We start from the raw sequence: 23,249 nt of genomic DNA, 5'->3' as shown, positions 1-23,249 counted from the left end.
CATATTTGAAGATTGCGGCGGCGATCTTTCGAGGCTTGTAGATGATGGATGGTAAACACCATTGCCTCCTAAGCTGCTCAAAGCTCAGCTATTGGGACTAGTATCGATGATGAGCAATGCCCGCTTGCTGTAAGAACTTTGTTTTTGATCAATGTGAATAATGACGCAGATCCATCTAAAGCACCTTTTTTAAGTACACAGCCATCATAATTAATTTTGATAATTCTGGGGATGGGGGTTTCCAGGTGCATGAATCACGTAGTTTCCCCCGGGGCGATGGCAACGATGAAATGGGATGCAGGCGTCTCAGCCAACCTGAAAACCTGCTGGGGGAGAGAGAATGAGAGAGTTATATTGCATTTGAGAATGGATTGCTGCAGCCGAATAGGCCTAAACATAGCTTCCTTGCGATCCCAAATTAAAGACTCAAGGGTAATGTTGGAGCTGAGTGCGTCTCCAAGAAAGCCAAGCTCCAAATTAACTCCTGATGCTCCAGGGCATTCGAACAGAATATGGGAGAGAGTTTCCTCTGCTTATGGGCGCAGAGGTCACAAAACAAACAGACAGGAACTCTTATGCAAGCCAATAAATTCCTGCAAGGTAGCCTTCCCGAAGCAATCTCCCACAAGAACAGAGCAACTCCGGGATGCACTTTTTTTTAACTCCCCTATCCAACCAGCGCCTTCCTCTGATTATTTGCTGGCCTATAAAGAGAACAAATGTCTGTCAATTAAAAAGGACCTTGGTTTTGAAGTCCCCGAGCCCTGCAAGTCAGCTTTTCATCGCGCATTCATTCCTCTGGGTACTGGAATTCGAAGCATCTGGCAATCAAGAATAGCATCGAAGAGCTGAAAGAGAAAGCTCAACATTCCAAGATTTAATGCTTATTTGAGACCTTTTTTTTTTTTTGATATCTTCGATACTTATGCTTATTTTTCAAAGATTTTATTATGGCGTTGTGAGGACTTTTTTTTAGCTACAGGCACCTACTTGGCCATGCCATCATTGCATATTTGGGGTTTGGTGGGGGTGTATCTTTCGCACGGCAAGATGGATTCGTCTCTTTTTGCATGAATGCATTATTGGATCATCCACTGATTGCTTTGGAAATTATGCAGGAGATTGTACGACGGAGCTCGGAGTGCTTTGAGATCTGCACGATGCACTATCCGACATGAATTCGTCCATGAACAGGGGCTTCGTAGCAGTGGATATGCAGTGCCGAGCACAAGGAGGACCGGTTCTTGTACAAACCTAGACGTTATGGATCGATGATTGCGATGAAGACTCGTTGATGACTGGTGTGACATTTTTTGCTCAATGATTCGATATTCCGGTGATGAGTTGACGCTGCATCTACTTAACTATAAGCAAGCATAGTTGTTCAAATATAAATGAATGCTGGAAGTTGAGCATACACCGAGTTAAAATACTTGCCTGCCAGCCTTGCGCCGTATAATTTTCAATGAGGTTATCGCTAAACGAAGCTTCTCCTCAGCTTGGTACAATACGATGGATCTTTGGACCAAAAGTTTATTTGGATGCTTAGCTTTCACGTCCATGTGATATCCCACACAGGTGGAAGACAGTTGTTGCAGGGGAAGAAAAGGTGACACCACGTCAATTCATCTTTTTCTATTATTAATTGCATGGCCGCTTTAATGGCCGTGCCTTCAATCCAGATCATGACATCACTCGTTGGCATGGCAAAATAGAATCTATTCAATTAAGAATTTTTTTTTAAAAAAAAATAACCCTCGAGCAGCTCTAGATTGTTTGACAAATCTTCACCCACAACCGACACCTACCTAGTTCTCCTGCGTCCTGATAAAAAAATAAAAAACTCGTGTCTAGTTCCTCTACGTAGGCGGAAACATGGTGGAAGCACGCATGAATGCGACCGTCAAATATACCATTTTTCAAATCCCTTGTGCTAAACCTGGATAATAATATAGGTCGGCTTTCTTAGGGCTCATTTGGTTTGCGAAAAAAGAAAGAGAAAAAATGTGGTCAACAAAAAAGTAATAAAATATCTCTTATTTGGTTGGAGTTTTCAAAAAAAAAAGACGTAAAAATTGTATTCTCATGAAAATATGATTTCCATATTTTATGGAAAAGTTTTTTCCATGAGAAACATGAAAAAGTTACTTTGCCATGAGCCGGAAATCACTTCATTTTTATCTTTTTCCCAAAAAGATCCTTAAGCATTAAAGAGGCATTAAAAATTTAATTTTAATTAAGGGTATAATAGGAATTATACATATTTTTTTTAGAAAAGTAGATGGACAACCAAACATAAGCATTCTGAAAATCTGTTACTTTTTCATGGTCAACCAAACATGCCAAAAGTATTTTTCAAGGCATTCTCTTTCTAGTAATCTGTTTTTCAGAAATTATATTTGTAGGAGAAAAAATGCTTTTCGCGAAACAAATGAGCTCTTAATGCTTCAGTAAGGCCTAGAGCGTTTAACTTGCTTCCATGCATGTGGAGTTTTACTTTCCGAGACCAACAGTCTATTCTTTATATACCAAATTCCTCAGGTTTACTCCTTGCATGACAACTCCAGTCTATTCTTTATGTACCAAACAAATTTGTACCTATTTTATCGTGGACCTCCACACCCGACTATTGCACCATTAAAGGTACTAACCTATTGGAAGAATAGGTCAGAGAATATTTTTCTATAAAGGCCACGTAACGCTTTGTTGGTAGAACTTGCACATCAGACTGCTGTCCTGAAGACCAATGGAGGCGTGGAGCCCCCGCGCATAGATAATAATTCAATGAGAAAATGTGGAAGTCTGGGGCCTCAAGTAAATGGGTGGGCTACCCTAGCATGTGGATATATTTAATTGGAATAGTGGAGACTCTAACTTGTCCTTGGTTTTAAAAGATTGCTTTGTTTTCCCTGGTATTTTGGTTGCACCTACTCTTTGGTAGGAGTATACCAAAGCAACTCAACCACCGCTATCTAATCTAGATTCTAGTGGAGACGGTCGCATTCTGATCCTCTCCCAGATGGGGTTAACTGGCTGCCTGCCTACGTGACTTCCACGAACGCCGCCAAATGGGGTTGGGTTTGGGGTTGTGGTTGGGAGTTGGGGGTGGTAAATACTAAGGACATGGATTTAGACCAGTTTTAAAGACATGGATGGCTAATAATATTTGATCTCCGTATAAAAATTCTATGGGAGTATTGAACTAGACCTGATCCATTTAGTCCGGTTTTCACACACCCAATTCAATTCAATCTAGCTAGCATAATAGAGCAACAGACTGGAACGCGTTACACGTCCCATCATTAATATGAAAAGAGGAAAAAAGAAAAAAAAAAGCGTTCGATTCCTTTTTGGTAAAAATGGATATATTTTATAAATTTTGAATAGATGCATTCATGAGAATCAGCATGCAAAATATCTGAAAACTATCTAGGAGGCACAACTGCATGGTCCATATACTGTTTGTATCCCTAGAAACATGTGTTGCTTCAAAAGAATATAAGGAAGCAACTATTTGCCTGCAATTCTTTACCAATGAAAAGAAACCAGCTTCTGAAGATGATAAACCTGATAGCCATGTCCTAATCGTCGATAAGGCCTTTGAGATTTGAAGCGTCCAATCTTTCAAATTTACATATTGGAGTCACCAAATCGTCCTCTTTCTAAACGAAAGTTTGGAGCCAGTCGGATTAATGAAGGCGAAGGTTTTTTTCTTTCTTTCTTTTTTGATTGAATAGATTGAAGGCGAAGTTGGAAAGCGACCATGCACCATCTTTGTCTGCATGCGCCCAATAATACTAATTTAGTTGGCTCTAAACCTGATTCTTTTCCTCCGACTCCAATTTTTTCGGCCTACAAGGTACACAAAAGCTTCATATAAAAAGCATTCATCTCTTTCATTTCTCAGGTCACCCCCTCCATCCTTTGCCGGTGAATCCGCCAATATTTGCCACTAGATTCTGCCTTTTTTTTTTTTTTGGTAGAATACAAAATTCCGTTGACACCACAAGATTTGCGGTCCATAGGCTCCTGTCGGGTAAATTTCCCATTTCCATATGCGTTCAATTCATACCTCCTTTGTTTCGTAACTTCAAAAAATCCTACAAATGTCATCCAATGGATTCTTTCAGTCTGGCTCCATTCCATGCGACAAACAGCTTCCGGAAGAGCAAAGGATGCCCTCGATCTTGCACGACAGGAAGAGGCAATCGCAAAGCTATGTTGCTCCCATCATGCCCAGGGACCTCTCCTCCAATCTCTCGATACCTTTGGTTCCATGGATCCTTCTCCTCCTCCTCCTCCTCCTCCATCTCCCCGGCGCCGCCCGCGCCGCATTCGATTACGGGGATGCTCTCTCCAAGAGCCTGCTCTACTTCGAGGCCCAGCGCTCGGGCCACCTCCCCTACAACCAGCGCGTCGCCTGGCGGGACCACTCCGGCCTCACCGATGGGCTCGAACAAGGAGTGAGTCCCCGGTTCCTTTCCATCACTTCGAATGCTACAAATAGTTCCTCTTCCTTTGTCGTCTTTATCACCCTAACAAGACCGAATGCTGCTGCTGCAGGTGGATTTGGTTGGAGGATACTACGACGCCGGCGACCAAGTAAAATTTGGCCTGCCGATGGCTTTCACGATCACGATGCTGTCGTGGAGCGTCATCGAGTACAGCGAAGAGATTGCAGCTTCCGGGGAGATCGGACACGCCCTGGGGGCGATCAAATGGGGGACCGATTACTTCATCAAGGCCCATACCCACCCCAATGTCCTCTGGACCCAGGTACATATCATGAGATTGACCTTGCATGTGCACCGGTGTTCGCTGCATGCATATGCTTACTCCTAATACAACAACATCATTAAATTCTTGCCGACTCGAGTAGGTGGGCGATGGCGACACCGACCACTACTGCTGGCAACGGCCGGAGGACATGACGACGTCCAGGCAAGCCTACAGGATCGACGCCGACCATCCCGGCTCCGAAGTCGCAGGGGAGACCGCGGCCGCCATGGCGGCGGCGTCCATCGTCTTCAGGACATCCAATCCGCATTACTCCCACCTCTTGCTGCATCATGCCCGACAGGTTCGTTGGATCCAGGGAAAGGAATTAAAATGTAATGGTAGCCTTAGCTTAATTTGATCCGAAATGATGGCTTAATTAATTAGTTTCTTTGTGTATACTGTTCCGATCCGGAATTGCTTGTAGTTGTTTGAATTCGGGGACAAGTATAGGGGGAGGTACGACAGGAGCGTCGGACCGGCGAAGAATTACTACCCCTCGGTGAGCGGGTACGGGGACGAGCTACTGTGGGCGGCGCTGTGGCTCCACCGGGCGACCGGGAGGGAGGAGTATTTGGAATACGTCGTGGATAACGCGTTCCGGTTCGGCGGTGCCGCATGGGCCATATCCGAGTTCAGCTGGGACATCAAACACGCCGGCCTCCAAGTCTTGGCTTCCAAGGTATAACTCACCAAATTTCTCTGTCGTATACAAAGCGAGAAAAATGCGAAAGTTTCTAGCTTGGCTTTACCAAAAGCGCCGCCCTACCATCATAACGGACTCCCTCATGATCCCACAGCATAACGTTTGTTTATTGCGTGGCTGTAGGCCTCCAGTTTACTGAGGGCGATATTGATAGGAACAGGCCAACAGCTATATTAGAGCCGTATTCAAACCAACTTACCCTTCACAAAATAATTATATTATTTTATAACATCACATATACATATATAAACATATTCATAGAAAAATAATAATTCTTGTTCGAGAGATGTAAAAGGAATAAAGAAATAATGGCCATCTCAGCCATTGCTGCAGGCTATATATTGGTTTATCTGGCTGTCATAAATTGTGTAACATAACAAACAAGGCCGACATACTAGCAGTTGTTATTTTCATAGTCAATGATTCTTTATTTTGAAATAAAAAAATAGAAATATAAACTTATTGGGTCCATGAAGGAAAATAATGGATGATAACCGGTTAACAGCTATATCACCATCTCTTTTCAAACAACCTACTGCTTATAAAATGATATATATGTTTCTTCATAACATTAGATATTCATGTTTTCGTTCAACGAATAAATAGTAAAAGGAACCAAACAAGAGCGTCGTCGTAGCCATTGCTTTAGACCATACCGGTCTTAATCCAGGTCATACTTTGACCGTCATAAATTGTACGACACAATAAACGTGCCCCAATATTCTTACGGCCACCGTCGTTCAAAATCCTCATGATACTGTGTAGCACGTAAGTGTCGGTTTGTGGTGAAAAAAAAAAAGGAAGTATGGAAGCTTATGATTAGATGACGTAACTGTTGGCGTCATCATCTGTGAGGGCCTTACGCTACGGGAAAGCAATTAAAAGCGAGGCACTACGTTTGGATCCTGGCGATCTGAGACGTGACAAAGTATCAGGTGGGGCCCACATTTTGTCGGTGTCAGTGGAGAGAATGCCACGACTATATTCATGCAAGTCGCCCGGGTCAACCTCTAGCCTATGTTGACCTTAGATATGCTTTGGAGAAATTACACGCTTACCACTTTACCAATGCAGCTGTGCATGATCCCAATCACCCCATCTCGTTTCCGTGGATTTTATTCATTACACCACTACATGGTTATCTCAATGCAGAATAGAATATTTTTTATGTTTGGTGGGCGTTTAGAGAGTTTTACATTCAGATTTGGATTTTTTTTTTTTTTAATTTTTTGGGGGGCAGGGGGGTTGCAAGTTTGTCTCGAATTGTTTGGAATTCTAAGCACATGAACCATTGCTGCCTGAAGCAGGAAGTAGGTTTAAATCAATTGAGCAAGTGGAGTTCCAATGTAGATGTTGACTTCAAAAATAGTAGACATGACATCCTTAGAAGACCTTAATTATAATCCAGATAGTACCTGAAATTAAGCACCTAATCCGGATTTTGTGTAGTGGAATGTAACTTTCCTTCATCTTTCCTCTAGAGGATCCCATCTAGTCCTCTTCCATATATTATTGTTTAGCTGGCTCAATTGTTTACTTGATAGGCATTACTATAATTTTTTACATTCCAAGAAGTTGATAGTCACAATGTTAATTACTGTTCTCAGCTGCTAATGGAAGAAGGTGGATTCCACCTGAAAGAAAAGCACAGGCGCAGGCTGGAGCAATACAGATCAAAGGCGGAGCACTACCTGTGCTCCTGCCTCAACAAGAACAGCAATGGCAGCAACGTCCGCCGCACGCCCGGCGGCCTCCTCTACGTCCGCCACTGGAACAACATGCAGTACGTCACCGGCGCCAGCTTCCTCCTCACCGCCTTCTCCGGCTACTTGGCCAAATCCAACCAGGATCTCCATTGCCCTCGAGGCTCTCTGGGCCCCGAGGGGCTCCTCTTGTTGGCCAAGTCCCAGGCGGACTACATCCTGGGGGCCAACCCCATGGGCATCAGCTACCTGGTGGGGTTTGGACCCAAGTTTCCGACCAGAGTGCACCACCGGGCGGCGTCCAGCGTCTCCTACAAGGAGGACAAGGCCTTCATCGGCTGCGCGCAGGGGTTCGACAAGTGGTTCGGCCGGCAGAAGGAGAACCCGAACGTCCTTGTCGGGGCCGTCGTCGGCGGCCCCGACGCCAAGGACGTGTTCAGGGACGTGAGATGGAATTACATGCAGACGGAGGCGTGTACATACAACACAGCGCCGCTCGTCGGAGTGTTTGCTAAGCTTGCTCGGTTCGAAGGGCGCCGGCAGCAGCAGCTTCTTGAGGGAGTGCACCCTCCGATTTCCTCATGCTAGTAGTAGGTAGCAGATTCCACACAAGATTGGTGGAAAGGAGCAGTCCCAAATTTTTCAATTGTTTTTTTTTGTTTATAAATTGTTATTTTTGCCATGCTGTGAGGGTCAAGAGATACGCTGAGTATATCTATAGGAAAAGAAAGAATATGAAAAAATGGAAAAGAAAGATAATGAAAGAAAGAGAGAAACAAGGTTGTTTTTGTTTTTTGTTTTTTTTTTTCCTTCAAAATCTATTCTTTCTTTTTACTAATTTATTGTGCTCCTTTTTCTCCCTAATAAAACGGTGTATTAACAGGGTAAGCTTCAAATTAAGCAACCAACAGGCAGGTTATGGCACCGGCATTATAGGCATAAACACCTGGCATAGACAATTCATGCAACTGATCTAAATGGAAGGAATATTTGATGGCTGACTGATGCAGTATTTCAATTAAACGCTCGATCCACATAATTTGTTCACGATTTTTTTTTCTCAAACTGATTACCTCAAAAAAATAAAATTCAATATGCGTTTATCTTTTCTTGGGCAAACAATCAATATGGGTGTGTTCATTAGAGATTGTATTTAAAGATGTGACTTAAGAGCCTCACGCAGCCTAGTCAGCTAATCGGGAATTCAAGCAATTCCTGCACATGTAAAGCCACATTTGCAAAGGTATATATATATGTTAAAAAAACATTTGTCTAAACTAATGGCATTTTGCACAAGCAAGTTACAGCATGCTGGTGGACGGCAACTAATCAATGCTCCAATCTCCCAGTAAGAATGGTAACATAACATAGAACTTGACAATAGTTTCTGCTGCGTTACAATCACAACAAAAAAAGAAGAAGACAATAGGGCCTGTGAAGGAAAAATGAAATCGGTCATACACTGTAAAGATAAAGTTAACAAAGGTTTGCTTGAATGTTGCCTTCACTGTAAAACAAGAAGGTTAAAAAAAAAAATGAAATGCAAAAGAACATAAACTTTGGATGCTCATTTCTTTCCTTCTTTTTTTTCAATTAAGAAATTTATTTTCCTACAACACATGCACAAGGAAGGCATATAGACCCATCTAGATCTAGAGAGTATAGAAAACTAACGGAAACAGGGGAGACATATTTTAGCATACGAAATGAAAATTAACTTAGATTACTCTTCCATTGCTCTGACAAGCTTTCATAGGCGCAGGATCTCCTGTGTCAGACATGCAATTGGACTACTGGACTCTCTTTAAATACTCTCTTGGCCTGTGCAGGTGCTCGGGGAACTGCACACTGGCAGCAAGAGTATCAATCTAAAAAGACAAGTCCGTTGTACTTGCTTCATGCTCTAGAACCCTATAGGAATATCCAAGCTCATCTCCAGAGCTTCTTCTTACTATGCTTGCCCTTTGCATTAACCGAACCAGTTGTTGGACAACTTCAGACATGGGAGGGCGGAACTCGGGCTCAGGCTGCACAGACAAGAACATTGGATTTGAGTGTTGGAAGTGGAAAGTAGTTTTACAACTCAGAAGATGGAAAAGAGAGATGAAAAATAAAATATTGCATATACTGGGAAGGGGATGCCTGCTGCCGGAACAACACTCACTATCAGAAGATCATATGATTCAAAACCTTAAAGTTTACCAGTTGCAGAAACATGCAATCATGCACCAAAATCATTTCACAGAACCCAGCATTCTTACCAAATTAATCTCATTTTCTAGATGACCCGCTGAAGATATGTCAAAAATAAAGATGCAGATTAATATATAAGAAAAACCATAAAGCACGAGAGACAGTTTCCTGTTCTGGTACACATGTATGTCCAGTTCATTCCTGCTATGGTTTCTAATGGCAGCATCCACTGCTGGGGTTCGAACATTAAGGCTCTTGTTTCTCACTACTGTCTAATAGCATTTTCCGTAGCATGTGTGCACGTGCATGGATTCCTGTATGCCTGCATCTCTCTGCACGTCTGCACACGTGTTTGTGCAAGGATGGGTGTGCGTGCATGCGTACAGGTGCGAGTGCTTCTGAGTGGATGTGCTCATGCTTACACAGGTGGCTGGGTGTTTTTTCCTTCTCAGGTTGGGAGGCGTTTGGCGGGAGTTATGTAATACCAAGAGGAATAGTGCCCATACACCCAAGGGTGGTGAAAATCAGACAAGATGGATCATGAGTTGGGTGTCTGGTGGATCATGAGTTGGAATAAAAAGCCAGAATAAAACAATTTGGTGAAAATCAATATTTTGAGAATAGAATAAACCCATTGGTATCTAAGACAGAGGAATAGTTAAACAATAACATGGCAAAACAAATTAAAGGGCAAGTAATGGAAAAATAAATAAGGGAGTTCTGTAAAAGAAGAGAGTATGGTGAAAAATCTAACACAAGCATGTAAACTAAAACCCTTCTAGATACATTTACTCTCATAATCAAGAAAAACAAGAAACAGTGTCAAAGAGACAAAAAGGAAATTCTTTCAATTACTTAACTTTCTCAACTTGTCAAGAAATTTATCGAGGAATAGTTTTGGAAACAGTGAAATTGTGAAATTCAACAAATTAAAATTCTGATGGAGGTCAGTATGTCACTGGAGCAACTTCAACTCATATGCACATTAATGAAGTAGAATAGTTAGTAAATCTATTTCAGCATTGTCATGAATACAACCATTGGGTACTTGATCCACTTTTCTAAATGCAACATGAAGAAAGAAAAAAAAAACAGAGAGTACCTGAACACACAGTGCAATGATGTCAGCAAAACGAGAAAGAGACTTTGCAGGATACATTCCATTCAATGCTGGATCAACCATTTTTGCCAATGCATCAATATCATGAAGTTGTGGAGTAGCCCATCTGACTAGAGACTGTTCTGATCTTTCTCTGGAACTGAAATATCCAACATGCAAAAAGAAAATTGACAAAAAAAACATCACCTTAACAAATTAAAACAATGCACCCAGCCAAACCTAGAAGATAAAATATAGTAATCGAGATAGACCTGTCCAGTGGCTTCCGACCTGTCAATAGCTCTAACATCACTACACCAAAGCTATACACATCGCTCTTCACAGTATAAATTCCAGACATTGCAAATTCAGGAGCACTATAACCAAATGAACCAACCACCTCAGTTGAAACCTAATGAACATACAGACAAGTGATTATTTTAAAAGACTATACATCATGCTTAATCTCATTATGCTATTGATCTATCAGTATGGCTTCTTGCGATCCCCCCCCCCCCCCCCCACCCACCCACCCACCCACCCCAAAAAAAAGGCAAAATAATAAAAAAAAAGAGAACATGTATGATTTTTTTTTTTCTGATAGGAGAGGTCCAAGCCACCCTGCCAAAAAGACCAACACACCCCACACAACCTAGGTATGGGATCTAGGCTCCCAGGCAGACCGAGTCAAACTCGTGGCTAGGATTTTATTATGGGGGGAGAACAGGGGGGGCAAAGATATTGAGGGCTGATGCCACTCAGAATTAAACGAGGATTCAAGAGGCAAGAGGCAACAATGTCCAAGCTAATGTGGTGGTACATGTATGGCTTGATCACTTGCCTGTCTTTCGGTATTGGGTGTCAATGCGGCCAGCCCACAGTCTGATAAGCGAGGATTCAACTCTTCATCGAGTAGGATATTTGCTGACTTGAAGTTTCTATGTACAATAGAAGGCAAGCAAACTTCATGCAGATACCTGAATAGAAATTGAAAGGTTATTGTTAGTTGAATACTATAAATGCAAGTTGGGAACGTAGTAAATGCACTGACAACTTACTCTAAAGCCCTAGCTGTGCCAAGTGCCACTCTCACACGTGCATTCCAGGTCAGCTTCTTGCTGCTATCATCAGCAAAGTGCAACATATCGTGCAGTGTTCCATTTCCAATATACTCAAAAACTAAAAGCCGTTGCCCATGTTCAACACAGTAGCCTAAAAGTGTAACAATGTTTGGGTGCCTCAGTCGTGACATATTTGAAACAGCCTCAAGAAAATTATCTTCCTCTTGCAAGGACAGTGCTGCACTATCGATTTTTTTAACAGCCAAAACCTGCAAGAGGCAACAAGTTGCATTTCAGCAAGCATTTTATATAAATGAAAACTAGAATTAGCTATTATCAATATTTTGGCAGGAAACATATGAAGATTTGCAGCTGCAATGAAAGTTTGGTTAGATTACTGCAGATTATTTCATCAATTGTATAATTAGAATGGATACAGGAGCAAGAAGAATAAAATAAAAACAGGACCTGACAAAGCAGATTATTTTTGGACAAACTTAGAAAACATCAGATTTTTGATATTTTTCAAGGTGATGTCACTAGAAACTAGTATCAGAAAAAGCATAAGCTACCCGAAACAAGATAATTAAGGGATACCACATTTATCAAGATAGATTTGTCATAAAAAGTCCCCTCAGAAAAAAGATTTGTCAAAAAAGTAAGTTAATTTCTAATATAACTAGACCTAGGAGTTAGGTTTTTCACATGATCTAGAAGTGAACAAATAGTTGGGGAGCACAAAGAGTTTTCTCCATGATCATTGTTTGATACAATAAGAACAAGATATATTAGAATGGTTAAGAGATTATAGAGGTACCGAGATAACTTTCCATTTATGTTCATTAGAGATTAACTTCAATTCGTAAAACCCCATTAGAATAAAATTTTAGTCATATGAAGTTTTAGAGTTGGTCTAGTGTCCTGCATAACACTTAGTTACATTTTACATTTATTAAGAGCTTAGATGCCTACGAAGAATGAAATAATGGATTAATGAACTGGAACAACATACAACTCATTAAGGAGTAATTACAAAAAGTGCTAAAAGAAAACCATCGCTGATTCAGTATCAAACAGTATTTATCTTATAAGCATGTCTTTTGTAATTTTGATTTTTTTCACTTTGCTCTCAAGATGATGGGTGCCTTCATGGACCAAGCAGCTAATGTATTCACATAGTCCACATAGAAAAATCAATGTGGCTATTCATGATTCACCTCCACCCAATAGCATTATTTTGTCCTGTGTGCAAATCAGGAAGGTGATGCATGCCAGGACAGCGATTGACTTAAGACAAAATTGGACAGCAGATGCATGATACTTGCATGGATTTCTATGGACTGTTTGGATATCTCAACTGTTTGTTTTAGCATAGTCGTAACTCGTAAATAATTCATAAATGCTATTCAGAAAATGCTTCCAGTCTAAATGAAACCTCCAATAACTGCCAGTAAGCAATCTAATAAGATGGATATCTTCCATGAACCAGTACGAATTCAAAAGGTATTGATTTCTACAGCAATTTACAAGTTTTGAGACCATGACTTGAGAAGGTGGTTAAGAATTCTTAGTGAAGAAGACATGTCAAGAATTTCAGTGTAAATTTTTCACATTTTAATGAAATTAATGAGTAGAAGGTTTCAACATAATGATAAAAGTTTTCATTACCGTTCCGTCAGAAAATTCTGCCCTGTAAACTCGACCAAGGGAACCTTCGCCAAGAAGGGAATCCTGACTAAAGCTGTTTGTTGCAATTTGGAGAGAAGCAACGGTATAAGAAGTTGCAGTTATGGGGACTTTTGGTCTTTTTCCAGATCCATTGTTCCCATATACCTTCTCAACCATCATTTTTTCAACTGGTGGGGGTTTCAGACTTGTCACTGAAGCAGTTTTAAGCCTCTGTTCTCGCATCTCCTTATCAGTTGCTAGAAAAGTGAAAAGCATGACAAGGAGAAAAGTAAGAAATTGGCATATTTAAACTTTAAAATATCTGCAAAGTACAGCAGATAATTTAACTCAGAATATGAAGTAGAGATGATAATTTTAAATCCGAACACAAAAACTTCAAGTTGTATAGTTCATTTTTGCTCATGAAATATAACTGTCGCTAAGCCTTATGAATCCATGAAGTTAAAAATTCCATTGCAGGGATAAACATGATTTCGTGTCTAATACATTCAACAGATAGCAATTAATAATGTTACAAACAATCCATTCTTGTTTGTTTACTATAAATGTACATATAGATGCATATGAAAATCAAATCAAACCAATAAAGGACTTGTGGTTTTCCCCCTTCTGCCGTACTTTACATTTGTTCACATCAAACACCCGTATCCTAACAATCTTGTCCAAAAATATGTCGTAGTGCAAAAGTTAATATTTTCCTATAATAGATTATGAGCCTTATTATTGGAAAGTGAGCCTAAATGGTTGAGACAATGCATGATGGTTATGCTCATGGTTTATGAAATTTATGAATAAATTAAAGCCACTTAAGGAAACTACTTAGTCTCACAAGACATACTTCCTATACTTCTAACAAATTCCATAACATCTCCATTGCTGCTTATACTTTATGCATGTCATTGTAAATTAACAACCGCAAATTTATTACCCATCCAATTATATCATATGCTTTTTCTCCAAATTAATACAAATTATTTGAGGTCTCATATCCTCTGTTGCTAGAATTTTTTCATGAACTGCCTAAAGCATGTACAAAACCTCACTGCTTACCTCCCATGGACATTGTGATTTTATTTGTCACAGTTAGATGTTATTGTTCTAAAAATTACTCCACTGCACTATCCCAAAGTTTAATTGTCTCCCTCATAGGTCTAATTCCAGAATGGTTCATGTAAATTTGTCCGTCAAATAAGTTCAAAAATTTAATCAGGCATTACGTTTAGAGACTAGTAACCATATCAATTGGAAAATATTGTACTGTTTCTTAAAGTGATACAATTTAAGTGGTAAGTCCATCAATGAAGTGTTTAAATAAAAGTCAAAGCTTGAAGACAGAAACCGGCTAATGATATTCGATGTGTCAATACATACATACATACATATAATTAACCATGTTGTTTTGGGAGAATTTAAGCTAACATATCATTATTATATTGCCTTTAAATATTTTGCCATGTAAAGATCATTTCTAAATAAAACAAATACTAATCACTTCCAAACTTAGAGGCATTGAAGAAGATAGTGACTTTCTCAAAAGAACAAGGGACACAAAAAACACAAATTTAAGGAACAATAGAGTACCTCTATCTGCAGCAATGGTGACAAACCCTAAAGAATGGCTTGTGTTCATTCTGGTATCATCCTTTTTCTTCGGAACATTCCAAAGGCAAAAACTAACAGCCAGTATTACGCATAAAGCACCAAATATTGAGCTGATAATTATCCCTATGATTGAACCTGCTGTCAAACTCTTCTTCTCATTCGTATTATCTGGATGGAATGGTTTGCTCTCGGGCCTGTCTGGTGTATCTATAGGTGCCTTAGTATGATTACGATTTTTGTGAGGTCTACTAGGAGGAGGGGCCACATATGGTGGTGGTGGTGGAGCAGGACCATCAATAAACGAGTTACCTCCAGTACTATGCATGCAATGGCAGGCAGAAATTAGAAAAATTATATGGAGAAAATAAGACAAAAAGGAAACGTAGTGAAGACTGCACTAATACTCACATAAGATTTGGAATTGAACTGAATTCCTGTGGTATCCAACCACTGAAATTGTCGTTTGCAATATTCCTGACAAAGAATAAACAGTATTAAATGAATGTAACAAGAATGCCTGTCATTGCATATACAACAACTTACAGAGTAGTCAAATCTAGGCTAGCAAGAAGATTCACCGGGCCAGTTAATTGGTTGTCCTGCAAATAACTGCAAAAAAAAGGAAAAGTTTAGAATCTGGTAATCATACATATGGATGGAAAATATGCATCTAAGTTTCTAGCAATAATCAATTAACGGTGCACTTACAGACTAGAAAGGTTTGACAAAGAGCTCAGAGAATTTGGAAGATCTCCTGTCAAGTTATTGAATGATAAATCCCTGCCATCGAATTCCTTACAAGCTTAAATGCATATAAAGAACAAAACAAAAAAGCTTTTTTGGCAAGAAGATCTTTACGAGATTTCTTTGTGCATGAGTAGGAAACATGATTTCTGGCACATGCAGGGAAATTATACAAATAAACTGAGAATGAGGTATACATTCACCGGATATAAAAAACAATTGTGTTAGCATGCACATGATCATGTCTTTGCATGATTGCAGATTAAATATAACAAAAATGACAGATGCACATAACATGCATGGCTTTCTTTAGGTAATTCCACATGCCTTATTAGCCTCCCAAAAAAATATAGCATTTTGAAGGAAAATATGAAAAATCTTTCCATAGGCTGGAGCCTAGGAAGGCAGTGGCACCTGATGATGGCATAGTGCTTAACCTACCCAGTTACCCCTTTAACTAAGACCTATTACTTAAGAAGAGCTCAATACATTTTAATTCTTTTTATTTAAACAATGATGACAAAGAAAGTCTCCTTTTGTCACCCTCTTTAACTTTTTTCCAGATAGTGTTGTAGCAAGAGAAGCAAAAGAAATTAATAGACAAAAATTCTGAGTCTTCTTATCCACAGTTAATACTCAATAACCTCCTTTTTCTCCATATCAGAAAGCTAATTCTTTGGCATTTACATGTGGAAGGATGAAGTGCAATTCACAAGTTAATTGAATCATTATGTAAATCTATCTTTAGGTTCCTCGATCCTGGTTGGCTGCCTAGAATTTTAAAAGGGTCATCATATAGGCACCTCACAACCTGACTAATAGCTAGTTCATGCTCTGTAAACTTTTAGCTCTCAAGCTCTTTCATACAGATAGGAAGTTGGAAGGAACTCATAACCCCCCACCAAAAAAAAATCCCCACTTCAAGGACATTTTTCAGCATTATCTAGGCCCATTGTCATGCCCATTCATGGGATCTTGTCCAAATCTTGTGGGAGCAGCACCAATAATCAGAAGTAGGTGTACAATGTTAAACCCACTTTGACGGCATGGTAGAGCAGGTATTGGCCCTTTTTAGTTGCATATGACTTCCACCAAGTGCATGATAAGACTACAATGAGAATTTTGCCCCCATGACAAAAGAAAATCACTTTTTTTGTATAAGAAAATGATTGCCATGAACCTTACTGCTGATCATGTTTAGTTGCCTTGTTAAAAGCACCTAAAAGAGGCATTTCTTCATTATAATGACTCTAGTAAGGTCTGCATGCCCATTGCTCTACCACAATGTATTTCACAGGTATCATGCCACCTACAAGCTCAATCAAACTCCATCAACCTAATTTGAGCACTTCTATCATGATTTTCTTGCATTTGTTTTATCAAAAGCTAACAAAAATATATCCTCTCCACTTAGCACTTTACTGTAACATGATTAATGCGCTATTTTGCACAAACAGGCTTACCATGGAGGATGATGAAGCTCACATGATATCCCAATTAAAATTGCACTTAAAACATTAAAGATGAGACTTAGCTTTGGCTTTATTTTCCACATTGTACTCTTGAGGTTGGCTTATATCCTTGAGAGTTGTTGCAACGGGATCAGTATAGCCTTGATTTGGTTGGTCATGAATAAATGTGTGATATGAGATCATCATTGTGAGCTAGCAAGTGAGCTAGTATAATGGCAGATGCCACCTAGTTCACGCCATTACTCTTTTCGTTCCTCTAGTATCTTCAAGGGACAATCATTCAATTACTTCTCTTTTCTTCTCTTGCTAGAGCTTGAAGCAGGGTCGGCGGAACCATCCCAAACCGCCCGGTTCGAAATGTCCCGAACCGTACCAACAGCTGACCAGGACGATTCCAGCAATGAAACCGAGACGCCGTCGCCGAAGGGGGAGAAGGAGAAGGAAAGAAAAGAAAAGAGAGAGTGAGTGGAAAAGAAATGAAGGATGGCGGAGGTCTGGCAGAGGGCCGGCGGAGGCCGGCGCCCGGGCAGGATGCAGAGGCTGCGGCCGGACCCCTGTTTCGCCACTGCCACCCTCCGTCGGCCTCCTCTCTCCCTTCCTCTCTCCCCCCTTCTCTCTCTTTTTCTCTCTCCCACGGTCTGCGTTCGTCTTCTTCTTTGTCGGTACAAGCCCAACACAGCACGATACCAGCTCGTACTGACTCGTGCGGCTGGGCAACTGGTACGGTGCCCGGTACTGGCACAGCAGACCATGGCTTGAAGCCTATGATTAATCATTCAATACTAGACTTAAGTCTTCCTTACATGTAAAAATGTCATGGAAAAGCAGAATTTAATTTTCTGCTCTTAGTCCAGCATTAAGCTAACCACCAGATGATGTCTCACGTTATTACCATGGTATGCTGAACCGGTACCGGCCAGTTCAGCATGTATCGTATCAGGCCGGCCCCTGATCGGTACAGTACGACAGTGAGAAACGGTTCCGTCCCTTCTAGGGCTAGAACCAACCGGTATGTGTGGTACGTGCCCTGACAACCGCGCGACTGTAGGCAACAAACCGGTTCGGTACCGGTCCAAACTGGTCGGAACCGGTACCATACTAGTCCATTAGGCAACCGGTATGCCTACCGGTACGGCGGTACCAGTACGGCATGCCTTGGCTATTACAGAACTTGCTTTTCTCCGTTGCCTTATCCCCAGCCAGTTAATCCTTATTCATTAAAATATTGCTATTCAGATTTCAAAAAACAATGCATTCACATCTTTTGCATCCTTTATGTAGCTGAAATTCAGATAGAATGGGAATATTTAACAAATTGAAGACTTGATTCCTGTAGCAATTGCTTTCCCTGACCTCCAAAAGGACCATTGCAACTCCAACTCAGCTTTGTCCTTTACAGTCCATATATTTAAACAGGATCTCCCAAAGACATTCTTAAGAGTTCTATTTTCTCCTGTGAATCGACCAACATAAATAAGCACTTGGTATCAGTCTTGCTTTATCTTTATTTACCATATAGTTGTCTTAAAACCTTCTAACAGAGGCTCTTTCAAATTGAATTTTCTAGCCCATTTTTGGTCACATGCACATAATTAAAGATCTTTTAGCATAAGGTGAACATAATGAAATGTTGGGAGTAGGATATGCCCTAAAAGCTATTTGACATATTGAACATAATATTTGGAGATAATTCATAGGTATTGCTCTTGTTCACGGTCATATAAACAGTAAAAAGGATGTATCATATTTATGCCTTTGAGCCGGAAAAGAGTCTGTAAGGGTCACTATGGGGCAGAATGACCAAGTGAACGGTTGTGTATTCCATGGGGAGAGTCAGATCTCTAGATCTTTAAAAATTATTCATAGCTCGGGTGAGGTTGGGCATCGTACTTAGAAATCTGACATTGTATACAGTGTCCAATAACAAATTGGGGCGGCTATTTCTCATAATCATCAAAGTACCTGATTTTGCACTAGTACGATGGATATGTTATATATTGAATGGTCAACAATACAGGTCCCCTAACCTGAGAGTACAATTACCCATTGGGGTATTGGTTTAATAAATTTGAGACCAAACTTGTGTATCGACAATAATACCCTAAATCTTATCCTTGATAGGGAGCTCACTGATTTATTGTACATTATCATGACTCATGAATGGGGATAAGGATTACTACAACAACAAATCCATCTACGACACTTTATCCATATCAGAATAGAAACACATTAGACATGGGAGTCCTGACACTAAGTAATGTTTTAATCGAATCAATTTTATAATATCATTATTATTTATTTTGAATATTAAAAAAATGTTAGTCAAAATTGAGTCTACGCATGCATTTGTTTTCACTTGTGTCTGTCACATAGCTAGGACTCTAATAGGCAATAAAATTGATTGGCTATGGGTCTAATAGTACTAATATTTCCCAATAGTCAATCGAGAATAAAGGTGGAAGGATTGGATTATAAGAATAATTGTTGCGTATGATGAGAGACATTTTTGTCCAGTCTATCTACCAAGGATTAACACTATTATATATTTTATGTATAAGAAGGTTGGTCCATCTTGCTTCCTTGTGGTAGTGGCACACCCATCGAGTAAGATGGGATATGATAGATTAGAAATCAAAGCTGACCTTAGGGTCCCATATTGTCTGCCATCCTTGGTCTTTTCTCTAGAACTCTCTTGAGTCCTCACTAAATTCAGGCTTAGTTTAAATGAGAAAGTAAATCAAAACCCTAGTAGTTCATATTGGACGGCATAAAAATTATTGGGCTGGTGTTATGCATCATACTGAACCCTAGATTAGGGTATCCAATGTAGCCAGCTGCTAGGTTTGAGCCTTGGTAGCCGACCACATAGTGCAATGCTATGATGACTGACTACATGCCTAGGATTTCTGAGGTGACTGCCAGATGTTACGGTTCAACCCTAGTGGGTCGCCAACATCTAGGACCTAGGTTGGTGCCACAAAGGCCTCGACTTTCCATCCTAGGGTTAGCTTCTCTTTTATAGATAGGAAGGGGATGCCCATGGTTAGAAGAAGAGGGAGAATTTTTCTCATATCATGTAAAGAACTCAAGCAAGAGCTCTCTGGTTCTGCAGACAAAGAGAGAGTTAGAGAGAGGAGGAGAGAAAGGATGAAAGAAACAAGGAGGAGATTGTCAAATAATTCCTGGACGGCCTACTAGGTGGAGTGCTTGTATGGTATCTAGAAAAGTCTTTATCCATCCTTTTCCATCGTCTTGTGTTCTCAAATCATCTCTACAGGTATTAATCTATCTTGCCATGCTTTTAATCAATATTTTCTCAGTGATTTATAGAAAAAGGGCGATCCAACTCCTCTTCTTCCACTGCATCATGATGTTGGACTGCATTAGCATCCATCATGAAAGAATCTCAAATATTCTCTGAAACTCTTTCATTTGTTCAAGGGGTGTCGTTCAACACAAAATCTCTTAACTCTAAAGTCTAAACAAGGTTTTGCCTTCAACATCAATGATATTATATGGAAATATTTAGATGAACCTAGAGTTGCCCCTGTCAGTAGTTTTCTGGAATCATATAGCCTAAACATAACATTTTGCATGCAAAAATGGCAGCATCCAATCACCGCAAATGGATATGTTATATGATGGAAATCCAACATAATACCTTCTAGTACATATTATATGCATTAAAGAGGTATCTTAGATAAGACTTGCATCAAATTTTAGTCTTGCATTCAAGAAAATCAAATAGAAGAAAATGTAGTCTAATCACATCTTCTTTAATCAATATAGCCAGCTTTTTTGGAAAAATGTGAAAGGGCTAAATACTTGGATCCCCTTGATATATTCCTTGGATAATTCTCAGGAAGTTCTACTTAACTCATTCAGCTTATAGTAAGATAAAATTGAACTTTTGAGATCCATTATAGATCGCACTAATTACAAGGAATAAGCAATACATCACCATAACCAAGTATAACAGGTCTTTTTTCCCAATAATTATGAAGAATGATAGTCAACACAGCATGACAAAGGAATGAAAACATCAAAATGGACTGGCTTTTCAAAGAACTTACAACTCAGAAAGGTCTTGAAGATTCGCAAAGATGTCCCCAATTTGTTGAGATAGTGAGTTGTGGCTGACATTGCTACAATCAATAATTATATAGATCATTAGTAAATAAAATTTGCTTCACCACACATATCACATGGCATCATAGACAAGCAACTTACAGGTAATTAAGGGAAACCATTGTAGAAATAGAGAAAGGAAGGTTCCCAGAAAGATTGTTTTTTGCAAGATTCCTGCACCGCCAAATGAAGCCTATAAACTTCAACCTCCAGAGTTACATAAAGATTGTTTGACAAGTAGAATACTAAGAAAAAGAACATTACAGATAGGTAAGGTTTGGTGGCAGTTGATATGGAATGCCTTCATGCACATTGTTGTTGCTTATATCCCTATCATCAAGGATAAAGAAGAAGATGAAGAAGAAGAAAATAAATCCACGATCACAGGAAACTCCATGATCAATATCAATAAAAGGAAATGTGGATGAGGTTCCTTACAATGTTTTCAAAGACAATAGATCCGAAAGGAGGTAACCAAGAGTACCATTGAGCCCCATCCCGGAAACCTCACTGTTGCAGCACCATAAGAAGCATAACTACTAAATAAGAAAATATTGAACAGAAGAACCCAGACAAAGCTTATGAAGATATTTTTCTCTTTACATGGCAGTGACAGCTGAACCAGAACAAGTTATCCCCTTCCAAGAATCTCTACAAGGATCTCCACCACTCGATGTCCACCCGGCCAGCTGCGGAGGGCTATTTAAGAAGCCATACAAGACACCAAGAGCTCGAACTGCAAATCATGGATATACTCTTAGTATCCAAATAATGAAAGGTGCAAATAAGAACAGCTGCGGAGGGCTATTTAAGGAGCCATACAAGACACCAAGAGCTCGAACTGCAAATCATGGATATACTCTTAGTATCCAAATAATGAAAGGTGCAAATAAGAACAGCTACATTTCTCCAATGATTGAACACAATAATTGAACACAATGATAAAAACAGGCACTGCCATTTTCCTATCCACATAATTGAGGGGGAAAAGACCGCATGCTCTCAAATAAGCAATGATGAATCTTCTTGATCCTGAAATCCCTTCCACCTCCTATTTCCAATCCATATAATGAAAACCCATCAACCAAACCAAGATAAAATGAGAAAGATAGCATGCAAAAATCTAAAAACAATAAATAACAGCAGCAGAAGCATAGATTCAAGATGAGGATAGATAACAAATACCATCAGAGGGTTTGGTGGCCGACTCCACCACAACCGCCAGCGAGCCGAAAAGAACGACAAGAACAGCAAGTGCTGCGAATGCCGCCATCGTGTGATGCGGTGGATTCAGGGGATCGGACCCTCGCAGCCCTCTCATCGGAACCCCTCTCACCTTTCTCTCAAGCTTCCAGACGGAAACCTGGCGCCTTTTTTTCAAAGGAGTTAACCAAGCGATGGAGCGGATCCGGGGATGAAGGCTTGGGACGGACAAAAGGAAAATAAAACAAAACTGAGAAGCATCATAGTAAATCTTAGTATAGAACGAACAGCCATGACAATGTACTTCAATAACCTAGCTAACTGAGTGTAGAGACTTGCAGAGAGAGCATTGTGACTTCTTTATGAGAGTGACGAGGAGGTTTATGTCTTTATGTCTCCATGACTCCTTTTTTTAAGTTAAATCTTTTAGTAGAGTATATACTCGACACTAGTAGAGTACTCTTGCAGATGGGAGTGGCGCGGGGGATGAACGTGAAGACCATGGGCACATAAATGACGAGCGGTGGGCGTGCGATCGTAGGTGGGACCTTGCTTGGTCTTCTTCTCAAACCATTTTGGCGGTCATGTGGGGATACGCACGGGCTGGGTTACGTGGGCGGTGGGACTGGGACGTGGGTGGGGGATTGGAAAATGTTACTTTATGACTGATTTATGGGACAGGAATATGGAACACCTCGCTTGGTGAGTTTGAGCTGTCACCAAGCAGGATGTCTTCTTCGAAATGATTGAGGATACTATCAATGGAGGTGAGCTGGTTTTTTTTTTTTTTTTTTTTACTAAAACAAGTATTTTATACCATACGTGTACGAATAAATCTAATAAAATTAGAAAATAAAAGATTACGAAGTGCCC

At 40.1% G+C, this 23,249-nt stretch overlaps 2 protein-coding genes across 5 annotated transcripts; one reads left to right on the top strand and one right to left on the bottom strand.

The window, feature by feature from the left end:
• Window positions 1–3,502: 3,502 nt before the first annotated feature.
• Window positions 3,503–8,073, top strand: LOC103714001 (endoglucanase 11-like). 2 transcript variants are annotated; one of them, XM_008801106.6, is made up of 6 exons: window positions 3,503–4,036; window positions 4,131–4,463; window positions 4,564–4,776; window positions 4,880–5,080; window positions 5,204–5,458; window positions 7,090–8,073. In XM_008801106.6, the coding sequence occupies exons 2-6, from the start codon at window positions 4,176–4,178 to the stop codon at window positions 7,771–7,773; spliced, it is 1,641 nt and encodes a 546-aa protein (XP_008799328.1). In that variant the 5' UTR covers window positions 3,503–4,036; window positions 4,131–4,175; the 3' UTR covers window positions 7,774–8,073. The 2 variants fall into 2 exon arrangements, with proteins under 2 accessions (XP_008799328.1, XP_008799319.1); XM_008801097.6 differs by having other exon boundaries at window positions 3,503–4,463.
• Window positions 8,074–8,620: 547 nt separating this feature from the next.
• Window positions 8,621–23,009, bottom strand: LOC103713986 (protein STRUBBELIG-RECEPTOR FAMILY 8-like). Of its 3 annotated transcripts, XM_088707232.2 has the most exons (17): window positions 22,359–22,970; window positions 21,996–22,224; window positions 21,777–21,909; window positions 21,612–21,683; window positions 21,438–21,503; window positions 21,276–21,347; window positions 21,119–21,190; window positions 15,538–15,609; window positions 15,373–15,438; window positions 15,238–15,303; window positions 14,809–15,146; window positions 13,207–13,463; window positions 11,536–11,807; window positions 11,319–11,454; window positions 10,750–10,889; window positions 10,481–10,637; window positions 8,621–9,212 (listed from the first exon to the last, which is right to left on the bottom strand). In XM_088707232.2, the coding sequence occupies exons 4-17, from the start codon at window positions 21,668–21,670 to the stop codon at window positions 9,054–9,056; spliced, it is 1,932 nt and encodes a 643-aa protein (XP_088563358.1). In that variant the 5' UTR covers window positions 21,671–21,683; window positions 21,777–21,909; window positions 21,996–22,224; window positions 22,359–22,970; the 3' UTR covers window positions 8,621–9,053. The 3 variants fall into 3 exon arrangements, with proteins under 3 accessions (XP_088563358.1, XP_008799289.1, XP_008799306.1); XM_008801067.5 differs by lacking the exon at window positions 21,996–22,224 and having other exon boundaries at window positions 22,359–23,009; XM_008801084.6 differs by having other exon boundaries at window positions 21,777–22,014.
• Window positions 23,010–23,249: the final 240 nt, after the last annotated feature.

Source organism: Phoenix dactylifera, chromosome 11 (genome assembly GCF_051530095.1).
Source record: "Phoenix dactylifera cultivar Ajwa chromosome 11, Ajwa_hap1_PhDact_Kaust_v1.1, whole genome shotgun sequence".
In the NCBI taxonomy this organism is placed as follows: domain Eukaryota; kingdom Viridiplantae; phylum Streptophyta; class Magnoliopsida; order Arecales; family Arecaceae; genus Phoenix; species Phoenix dactylifera.
This window is presented reverse-complemented; position numbering and strand designations above follow the sequence as displayed.